The sequence below is a fragment of the Apteryx rowi genome, unplaced genomic scaffold (assembly GCF_003343035.1).
Source record: "Apteryx rowi isolate R43461 unplaced genomic scaffold, aptRow1 scaffold_150, whole genome shotgun sequence".
NCBI lineage: Eukaryota > Metazoa > Chordata > Aves > Apterygiformes > Apterygidae > Apteryx > Apteryx rowi.
The window spans coordinates 855,031-866,184 of record NW_020447753.1 but is presented as its reverse complement, the minus strand read 5'-3'; the positions used below and the strand labels follow the sequence as shown (position 1 = coordinate 866,184).

Genomic DNA, 11,154 nt, shown 5'->3' with positions numbered 1-11,154 from the left:
ACCCACACAACAAAACCCAAAAAACTACATCTTTGGCCAGCAGAAAATGAATTCCTCTTTAGTAAACTTAACTTTCACCCACAGGCGAATTAAAAATAATGGCTCTAGTACTAGTCTGTGGGTAAGGTAATTTTCATAGGATGGTTGACAGTTTTATGTCAGTATTTGGTACAGACTGGCAACTGGTAATTTGTGAATTTTGGCACCTAGCTGAAACAATTATCTTTAGTCTCCTTCTCTTATAAGGCAGTGTGGGTTTTTTTGCTGTGTTGTTTTTTAATCAAAACAGCAAAATTGCTTTGTGTCGAGCGTTCTTTTTTCTGTATTTTACAAGTTTTCCTCATAGCCTGCTTTAGCTATATTGGAGCTCAGCCCTTTTGCTGTCTCTGTAACTGGTGTACCCTCTCCCTTTGATTTCGTTTATCTGAAGCTGTTATAGCTGCTTATATGATCACGGTCTTAATCCTTAACAATGTTCTCCTTATTATTTAATTCTCCTTAAAACATGTGCTATTAAATGCCACAAACCATTTGAGAATGCCTTTTGAAACATATATTTATTTTATGCCACTGGAGTAATTCATTTGGGTTATAGGGATTTCTGAACCAGAACTGGGAATTTTATCAATTTACAGTTTTGTTCTTAGTATCTTAGTTAACTAGCTTTGTGAGATTATTTGCAATTTAAAAAATAGTAAAAAAYCTGTCTTACTAATGTTGTTAATGCTGATAATTTGGTTATCATGTGGCATACATAAAAATCTTGTCTCTACAAATGTAATATTGGATAAAATAAGGTATACTGAGTGTTGTAGAAGAGGAAGTAATTAGAGATCTTTTTGTTTTCCTTTTTCTGCACAATTGGTATCTATATATAGTATGTATTTAGTATTTATAGTATCTGTGTGTGTGTGTGTATATATATAAAGTTTTTGAATAAAACATTTTATGATTTTACTAAGCTTTTGACTTCTGTCCTGTCTGTAACAAGGAGTTCAACCAGGTGCATCTAGGCTGATGTATTTTTAATTGATTTCCTTTCATTCTTCTAAAACTTGTTGCTTTTCAACTTAGTTGAATGTTTCCATATTCTCATTTTATAAAATGGGAAATAAGAGCACTGGATTATTTTCCTTCTCTTTACCAGTAGTGCAGAATTAAAGGCAAAACCCAATGTCAGACTGAAGTTAGTGGTTCCCAAGTATTTTGGACCAACAAACCATATTCCCCATCTTCTGCATTTGCTGGAGATTAGCATGCACATATATCACTATGCTTAGCAAAAAGAGAAACAGAATTTCTCTGGAAGTTTTATTGTTTTAATATGGATCCAAGGACCAGCTTACATTGCTTACTAAGGCCACACGTTTGGAAATGTTCTTCATAAGAAAAATCTGATGATTATTAGGATTAGAGACCCCTAGATAGCCCTTTGGAGAGAAGTTCTTAGAAAGACTGGCAGCGAGGTTGTCAGAGGCCAGGAAACTCAGTGAGGCGATATATTTGTGGCCGATGTTTTCAAGTGGTGAAAACCTGACTTACGCATATACTTTTTCCCTTTATGACAGTAACTACATACCAATGTTGTTTTTGCAAGATGGAGATGTTCATACGGCTCTGTTCCCCACGTTGGTAGTCTAAGTGATGAGTTTGCACAGCCTTGGCAGGCTGCAGGAGCTCTTCACACCCTGTTTTGGGTAACATCATCCTGTTTAGGGGATTTCAGTTAATGTGGTTCATTTGGCCCCAAGTGGATGAGCAAAGTTCAAGCTAAGTATTCTCCCAGCAACGCTGAGGTGGTGATGAGGAGCTTTGCCTGGAGCTGACTGAACTGGAAGCCGAAAAGAAGGCTTTCCATATGTCCTGTGCCATGTAGGAATGTGCCGAATTGTGGGTTTTCGTTTTCTCTGTAGTCAAAACAGTTATACCAAAATTAAAGAGTAAGCTCAATAGAAAGGCATGCATTTTATATATTTAATTTGGTATATACACCTATGTGTGTATGTGCACTTTCACACCTGCATGTGTGTGTGTATGGACACAAAAATGTATGGTAATAAAGTGCGATTATATAGCTGCAACTGCTGTATGTACGCATCCTTGCAGGCATGTGTAGGGCAAGTGCTATACAGTGAAATAACAATACATGGTTATTATCTAAACGTAGTTGAAGCAATGCAGCTTTTCTGTGAGCTAAGGCTTTAGTAACCCAAAAGGAATTTGAAAAATTTCAAAGCCCCATAAATAGCCAATACTGCTAGGTCACATAACTACTTCTGAAAATTTATTGCTATTTTCTCTTTTGTGCGTCTGATATGCCCCAAATGCAGTTTGGACAATTCTGAAACTCTTTTTGAATCCACTAACTGGTTTTGTTTAGGGTTTAAAAAACAAAAAACAGGAGAGGGGTCCAATCTCCCACAATTTGGGGAGGGAGTGAGAGCTGGTATTATAATGTCTCTTCTCCCTGAACTCTTCATGTTACATTGTATAATCAAGGTTTGGGAAACCAGGATTTAAGTCCCTTCCTCTCAGGGGGGTGAGGAAGGGAGGCGAAGGCTTGGGCCCTTGCTTCCCGCTGGAATGCCTTAGCTACCTGGCTAGGGCAAATTACATAGTAAGTTTTTCTATTTAGTTGGCTCAAGAACAAATGTTTTTGTGGAGTTTTGTGGACTAAAACCCAGTGTTGCCTTTCTCTTGCATGATGATGGGGCTAGCAAATCTTGCTCTTTCTCTCAGCACATGTTCAAGTACTTCATTGAAAGCTTGAAAGCTGCAGCAGTGGAGATGGAGAGAGAGTCTTCCTCACCTTGGTATCTGTTTAACTTGCTGCTTAGGAGTGGCCTTTTGGAGGGAGATGGATTTTTTGTTGCTGAAGCGTAAAATCAGTTATTTATACAGTGCTGTACGTCTGCACGCCTACGCTGATTTGGGGTTACCTTAACACATCAAGCATGCTGGCAGCAGAGGATACAGAGGAAAAATCAAAGCCTCGACTACACTATAATTTTCTTAAAATTTCCCAGCAGTGTTTGCAGAGTTGCTTGTGCATAGGGTTTGTGTCCAACAGCTGTGTTATATAAACCTCCTAAGTAAAAGGGACTTACCATGATAAAAGTATCGGGGAACATGGGAGATAGGAAAAGGAAGGTTTTCAGGGGCGGGGGAGTCTATAAACAATGCTGAAGTCCTTATTGTTAATAGTCTGGAAAGGAATCTTGTCTCACATTAGCTATTCAGGCTAACAGAGATTGTTGTCAAAAAAAAAAAAAAAAAAGATATTCGTTGAAAATATGATTATTTGGTGACAGCGAAGAAGTGCCTGTGACTTGTGTTTGTGCTTTCTGCTGTCTTTGGAGTAAACATGTTGCTTCATGAGTTTGAGGGATGGGTTTCACTTCACTTCTTCTGTATTGACTGAATTGTGTGCCTTTTTATTATTTTTATTTAACAGATTATTTTTATGTAACCAAATGCTCTTACTCTGTCCTTCTTGCTCTTTGTACTGACAGCCCGTAGTGACATAGGCCGTTTTCCAGCCTCGCTGTGAAACAGGGATTTATTGATATCGATGATTCTTTTGTCCTTAGCTAAAGCCCAGAAAAGGTCACTCTGAGTTTTATTAGGTCAGCTGCTTTTTACAGTTTCCTCCAGGCAGCACTGATACTTTCATAAGATTTCAGAATGCTCCTTAAGTTGCTTCTGTCCTTCCTCAGTGATAGCCCCTTACAATGTTGTTTTCCTATTCTTTTCTTAATTTGAGTAGCTGAAGAACTGTGCCTCTAGAAATTTCTCATGCCAGATAACATAGATGAACTTGTTCTTCTCACTCGTTGTTTTGCTGACTGCAGATCCTCAGGGTCTAAGAACATGGTTCAAAGCTCTTGTCCTGTGCAATTTCTTGTTATTGCACAGAAATAATCAATCTGTGAAGAACACCACAGTAGACTATTTTGTTAGAGTTGGTGTTCGGTGTGGAGAGCACATAAAGATGATCATAATGGGTTTAGGACTTTTGTGTTAGGAAAGTTCAGTTACTGTTTGGCTTTGTTTCCTTTTTATGGAAACCAGTTTCCATGTTCTTATTCTGCTGCTTGTCTAGTGCCTTACTAAGATGTGACTGTGCAAAAAGAGGACTGGCTTGATCCAGCCTGAACCTCCAGAGGATTTAGAAACCTGAGTGACTATCTGTGTTTTGCCTAACTTCACCTGTGATGGTTTTCTGCCTTTGAGTCAGAATTTCCGGGTGATACCTTTATTATTCCCCTTCCTCTCTTTTTACTCCCTTCCTCCTCCTGTATCTGAGATGTGGTTGAGAAAGGCGTTCAGCTTTTCATTTCTGTTGTGTTTAAGTCACAGCTTTGTCACTTTTAGGCTGGAGCTCATAATGCTGAAGACTGTCTTTGAGAGTCGTTGGGAAATCGGAATTCATTTGTTTCCATGCTCAACAAGATGAGCTGTTTTAGGAGTAACTCAGGATCTACATTCAAATCTTAGGACAACTAAGCTGTTTCTTAATTTTAAATGTATGAATGAGCTCGCTAATGTCACAAAACAGGCAGTGAAACATGATTGCAGTCATCATTATTAACCCTACATGGGACTTCATCTGGCAGCTTTCTAGAGGTGTCTTTGAGCTCAGCTGGGGTGCTCTGGGTACCAAGGCTTAAGCCTTCTAGGATTATATCAGAGCTTTTTTTAGCAAATTTTGGGGTTTGTTCCTGGCACTTTGATGCATGTTACCTATTCCAGTGTTTATTACTGATGGTAATGTTGATGCCACTGAATTATTTTAGTGTCCTGTATTACTGACTTGAATACGAAGACAATAAGGCTTTACTAGCTAATGACATCAGGAGTTGAAGGAGAAATTGCTGACTGGTTATTTCTGAGTTGGGGCTTAGCTGCAGTTTGGGGAACACTGTTCAGCAATATTGCAGCTTTACTGTAAGAACCAAAAATGTTGGGTTTGGAGGCCTTTCTTACTAGCTTTACTGATCTGGCCAAATGGGGGATAGCATTAAGTGTAGGGCGTATATAGTGAAGAGTGGCGGGGAAAGAAGTTGTGGTGTCCAGCAAGCGTCCCACAAGGTATCTTCTGGGATATCAACAGTAGCTGTGTRTCAAGGGTTGCACTGGCCGAATATGCTTTTTGACAGACTGATAGAGGAGATTGTTTCTAGATATGAAATGCAGTAGAGGAGGGAAATTTCCAGAGGGATTGAGATAATTTATGCATATGTCAGTTTTAAGAATTAATAAACATGTCTTAGTTTTGCTTTATATTGCTGTGTCCTGATACCGATTTATATAATGTGTTTCCACAACAATAGAGTACAAATGAAAGCAAAAACTTACTTATTCTATAGTTCTGAAAGTTAGAAGTAATAAACACTTGGTCCCCTTTCTCCAAGGACTAATTGTACATAGTGAAGCTTATTGTGCATGTGAACACAATTTACACATTTTGTGCTATTTGTAAATAACTTATTTTCTGTTCACAGATGCACATAGAGTTAGGGAGGGAGATAAGTTGTATTATATAGCAAAAACAATAGTCATGTTTGTGTTAGCCTATGGACATCAGGATGCTGTGAGACTTGGAATAATGAAAGCACAATTTGTAAAAATAGATGTGTGTGGGGAAATATAGATGTTTTAGAATTGTGCTGGTGTCTCTGAAAAGCTGCTGCTGTTTTATACATGCTGGAGAAAAAATGTGATATGGGTCAAAGGAAACTGTTTTGCATTATTTTGCCATGCTCTTATTTCCCAATAGATCATTTGTTAAAATTCTGAGAACCACTTACTAGGTATCACTAGAGAGATAATTAAAATTTTTCCATAAATAATAATAATTTGAGTGCCTCATCTTTGTAATAGCTGTAAGGTTGGATATAGAAGCTTACTAAAGCCCACTGAACTGTCCAGTCACTTGTCTTTGACTTTGGCCATTATGTTGTGGTTAGATGGCACTTTTCTTATAAGAAGAAAGTGTCATTCTACTCTATTTGTAGAAACTTTGGTGGGGTTTTGTTGTTGTTATTGYTTGGGTTTTTTTGTGAAGAGTATGTTATATGGTCAACTGTATCACAGTAGTGAAAAATTTATAAAACACCTTCCAAATATTTGATCCTGCAGAGGAATCAGTTTATTAGGAACTTTATGTTACCATATAAACTAAGTATAACTGTTCTCACTAGTGTTTTTGTGGATCCCTTCGAGATCGAATGCATTTTACTGCTGCAGTCTCTTAAATGATGTCAAATTACAACGTTTAGTTTTGCATTGAGCTTTTCATTTAAAGAAATACAAAAAGGTCTCTTTATAGCTCTTACTAGTTCTGCTGCCATGGTTTTTGGATTATGTGTCCTTATTGTGTAGCTTGATATTGTAGGATCTACTGTAAAAATGTTAATATTTTACAGAATAATGAACTGGCACTAATGGAAGAATAGAATAGCTTTTCACTGTATACATGGAACTTTAAAAATTTGTCTTGTGCTGGATATACTTCCTTGGATATACTTTTCTTTTTACATTGGCTTGCAAGGTAGCCTGCATCTCGTACACTTCATGTAACCTGATTTTAAATTGACACATTATTTTTATTGACATTAGAAAGTTATTGAGCTTTAAGAACTTGTATTCTTTGTTCGTACGTGTGGCTGCCATTAGTATAACTGAGATGATTATATGACCTTTATATATTCTGGCTCTTATTCTGTCTGGACAATTAGCTTAACCCTCGTTTTAATATAAATCTTCATTTGGAAGTTGAGGAGGTTCTCGTATTTGCCTGGTGATCCTTTGGAATTAAACTACTCTTCACTGGTTAAGAGGGAGTGACTTCAAATATCATTATTTAATCTTAATGGAGAGTTCTAATTTATGTCTTTGCAATAACCAAAATAAAATTGGTACTGAAATGAATTTCCATTCTTCTCCTATCCTGTTTTATGAAAGAGCTGGTATGTGCCTATTGACATATATTGACCAATTTCAATTGCTGACTATAGGAAATATTAAGCTATATAGTATATAGCTATATACCTTATTTTCAAACTAGCTTACAGGATGTTAGGAGTCAAAGATGAAACAAACTGGTTTTTGATCCTGCTTTGATGGCATATGTGTGCATAACTTTCTACTAGCTCTCATCTTCTAAAAGAAGATGCCAAGTAATTAAATTTGGGGAAGTTACCCAAGATTATATGGTTGTATATGATACTTTCACTGCTATTGCCTTGCACAGAGAAAAACTTCATAAATACTCAAGTTATTCTGCAAAATGAAAGGGATTGAGGTTGAACAGTTAAAACAATAATGCTTTCAAAAGCATATCCTTTTCTGTTCATGCATGTAGCTTCCATTAATGCAAATATTCTCTAGTAAGGGTTGTGACTGCTCTTATGAAGTGTTTAACTGCTAATTAAAGCACTCTTTGGAAGTTGGGGAGGTTCTTGTGTTTGCATAATCTTGGGTTTCCTGATTTCTTAGAAGGGTAGGTAGGATCCAGTGACTTAAATGAGACTCCTTGAATGCCCTGTCATCACTACTTAGGAATTTGGGAATGCCACAGTCTGTATGGGAAAAAACAGCTGTTGCATTTCCTAGAGTGAGGGAGGATGAGCATGTGACAAGATCCTCCCTAATTAAATTGCTGGGTATCAGGGAGAGGAAGATGCCCTTCGTTTTTTGAGTCTCAGTCTACTACAGAAAGAAGGTGAAATTAACCCCCTGTGCAAATGCGGTTGTGACAGATCACAAATGGCACCATCGTGCTCCACTGCTGAAGTCTCCTGGGGAGTCCCCCGAGGGTCTCAGTGGGAGCACAGTGTGGGCCCAAGCGCGCATCTCAGCAATGGGTGCATGTTAGATACCTGCTCCTTACAGCAGGTCACAGCAGCCCCTAATCAAAGGCAGTTCAGAGGATTTCGGCCAAAACACCGCTCACCACCCGTTTCACTTCCCTAAAGACATATGGGTTTAAATTCATAGTTAGGCACCAAAATACTGCCTTAGGTTCCCAATTTTAGATACCTGTTTCTCCTGTTATTCTTTGAAGTGTTTCTTAGATGTTTTTTTTTTCCTGAATGTATCAGTCATCTTGGTTGCATAAAAAGGTTGCATTTTATGCTTCTTTTTATTGTTTTTCTCTTTCTGAGCTCTCATTAGCCATGTTTACCTTTAATGCTGCTGAATAAATTAAAATGTAGGAGTTGTAAGAATGCATCCCTGCAATTAAGCTGTTTACATTCCTAAGTTGTGAATTTATTTATTTATTTATTTATTTATTTTGCTATTATACTGTGGAGTTTTTTGCCTGTTCTAATTTGCCATGACGTGGTCAGTGCTGTTTCCTTCCGGCTGCTTGCAAGCCTGTGGTAGAGATAAGGATACATTTACAGTGCATTTTTAAAAAGAAGCTGAAGATCTGTTTCATGTAAGAACTCCGTGACTTTCTGGACTATACAAGGAATTTATTTGTTTTGCCTACTTGACACTGCGTGTATCAAGATCAAGTGCTTTTTACTGGAAAAAATAACAACTTTTGCAAAATCAGGGTTATGTGTAAGGAAGAGAAGGTGATAGTATTTGAGGTATCTTATAGGTGAGTAAGTCAGTCTGGGTTTTGATTTTTTGCTTTGAATGCATCTTAAAGACAAGAATTATTAATGAATATAAAATGCTTACATGAATCAAATGAAAAGATAAATTTTTTTGGTTAACTTTCATAGCTTATCTTGGTTTTACTTTAACACTTTTACTATGAAACACTTTGAAGCTGATGTCTTATTTCCTGAAACAGTTTCATTTTACTTCCTGAAGCATACATTTTCATTCTCTTAAGAAAGAAAGCTGTATTAATTGGTTGAAGTAATATCTCTGAAGGTACAGAGATGTCTGACTTCATTAGAGTTTGGGAAAACATTTATTTGGAGCACACTTTATTGTGACCTCTACTATTTCATGTAGCTAAAGCAGTTGTGTGTTAATTATTATTWTTTTTTTTCCTCTCCTCAGTGATAAAAGGCTGTCCAAGTGGGAAGAACAACTCAGGAAAGGATTTCCCTTGCTTGTTTACCTCTGAGAAGAGAAGAACCCAGGAAGGCTAACTATCTAAGAAGTACTAAAACTGATACTTGATTTATTTTGTGATCCTGTTTTTCTGCCCAGCTGGATCTTGGTAACACTCTTCTGTTCTTTTACATCTAAGAACATTTTTTTTCTTATGTGGAGCTGAGACCTGGGAATGCGTTATTATGGCAGCAGTTGTACAGCAGAATGAGCTTGTATTTGAATTTGCCAGCAACGTCATGGAGGATGAGCAGCAGGTATGGGACAATCTGAAAAGTCATATTTGTACAAGTTGGCGCTATGCGTATTATGAAAACCTAAGAAAAAAAAGTCATGTGAAACAAAAAAGCAAGTGTTGAGATCATTATTGTTGCAGCAAGTCTTTGTACTGTTTCAAAAGCTTCCTGTTGCTTCCTGTAACTTGCATGAGCAGAGCAGAAATCGGTTGAAATGTTTTAACTTCCGCAGTGTTGCAGAGACCTCCCCCTCTGAAAATGCTGTGCCTGTGTTGCTGGTTTGTGTCAGTAGATCCATTCTTGATGCAGAATTCCTGAAATTCTGGTGTTTGACAGGCATTTTAACTTTTCCAGCGTGCTACAATAAAATGCTGAATAAAAGTAACTGTCACACTACAAATGACTAGAAGAAGCTTTAGATGCTCCTGCATTTTACAGTTTGGCTTCTAAATTGCATTACTATGTGTATGTCAGCTATTCAGAATTAAGCTTCATAATCATTTAAATTAGTTTCTTTCACACTGCAGGGAAAATATATCTGTTTCCATCTCATGAGACTCTCAATTAGGTGTAGATTATCTAAACGACATCCTGTAAGTCCTGACGCTTCAGGGAATGATTCCTACTTTAAAAATACAGCAGCTCCTCTATAGATGGTGATTAATAATGGTAGGGTCTTGCATTTGTTAACAAGAAATTAGGTATGTCAGTACTATTGAGAGACGGTTCTTAAAAGGCTGAGAAACGCTCTTGCAGACTCTTCTTTTTGTGCATGTGAAAAGTATTTTTCTCTCCTCTTTCAAAAACACTTTTGGTTTTATGGTCTTGTCTCTGGGTTTTCTGTATGGACTAATATTTGGCTGTCATTGGCCTGTTTCTGCTGTCAGTCATATGATCATTTCAATGAACCAAGTGTTTTCTTTCTAAAGTGCTAACTCAGTTTTGGGTGGAACTAGTAATGTAACTTCCTTCCCTGTATTTTTCCAGAGCTTGTGGTAGCCTGGGGATTTAGATATGGGAATTGCATAAACATAGTGGAAAATAAGCCTTATTTATTAGCTCTGTTTATTGTTTGTTGCTGTTCTTACTTTACAAGCCAATGGGAAAGGGGAAAACTGAAAAGCAGAGGGCCACTTCGTTGCAATTTTGTAGAAAGGTTAGTGCAAACAAACATGGATTTGTTCTGTTTAGCCATGCATTGTGCCTGTCACAATTTTTCTAGATGGTCATCTGAAGAACTTAAAAGATACAACCAACAGTGCAATAAAACCTCCCTAAACAGAGATTTCTTCAGCCCAGAACAAACTTAACCTTGGCATTTATCTCCTGACCCCAATAAGTCCTATTCCAGATTAAGCCTAAGAAAACAAGGAGTCCTGGAGCATACCTTAAAGGTGATGAAATTGAAGCTGTGGAAGCCAAAGAGAGAGTGCATAGCGGAAGGTCCCTTGTTGCAAACACCGGGATGCAACAAGCTCCTTCTAAATCAGCAAGTGGATTGACTTAGTTCAGATTTCAAAGATGCAGGTGGATATATAGATGGCTGCATGAATCTTAAGCATTCAGTTGTAAAAAGGGAGCCCTAAGAAGGAAAGATCTGGTGCGCTGGAGCAAGATTTAACTCGGACAAGGATATGTAGTATAGCATTAACCCCAAAAGAATAAGTATGTGTATATCTGTTTCTTATAACATGGGAGCTGAACTACTAAAGGTTTTCAGTTCTGGAAAGATGAATTGTATTTGGGGATAGATATTACAATTTGTTTACTTAGAAAAGTTTTTAGCTCTGGAAGTGTTCTGCGTTGATCAAAACAGCATTTATTTTGAGCTTTGTCA

At 37.5% G+C, this 11,154-nt stretch overlaps 1 protein-coding gene across 5 annotated transcripts in view; it reads left to right on the top strand.

Moving 5' to 3' along the window:
- Positions 1-11,154, top strand: part of ELF1 (E74 like ETS transcription factor 1) — a 67,674-nt gene that overhangs the window by 16,879 nt on the left and 39,641 nt on the right. For 2 of the 5 annotated variants that reach the window (XM_026058953.1, XM_026058952.1), the window contains exon 2: positions 9,028-9,338. In XM_026058953.1, the coding sequence (XP_025914738.1) occupies positions 9,267-9,338 (72 nt within the window). In that variant the 5' untranslated portion in view covers positions 9,028-9,266. Of the gene's footprint in view, positions 1-8,405; positions 8,615-9,027; positions 9,339-11,154 lie in introns of those variants that run through there. The other 3 variants (XM_026058954.1, XM_026058956.1, XM_026058951.1) reach the window with 3 other exon arrangements.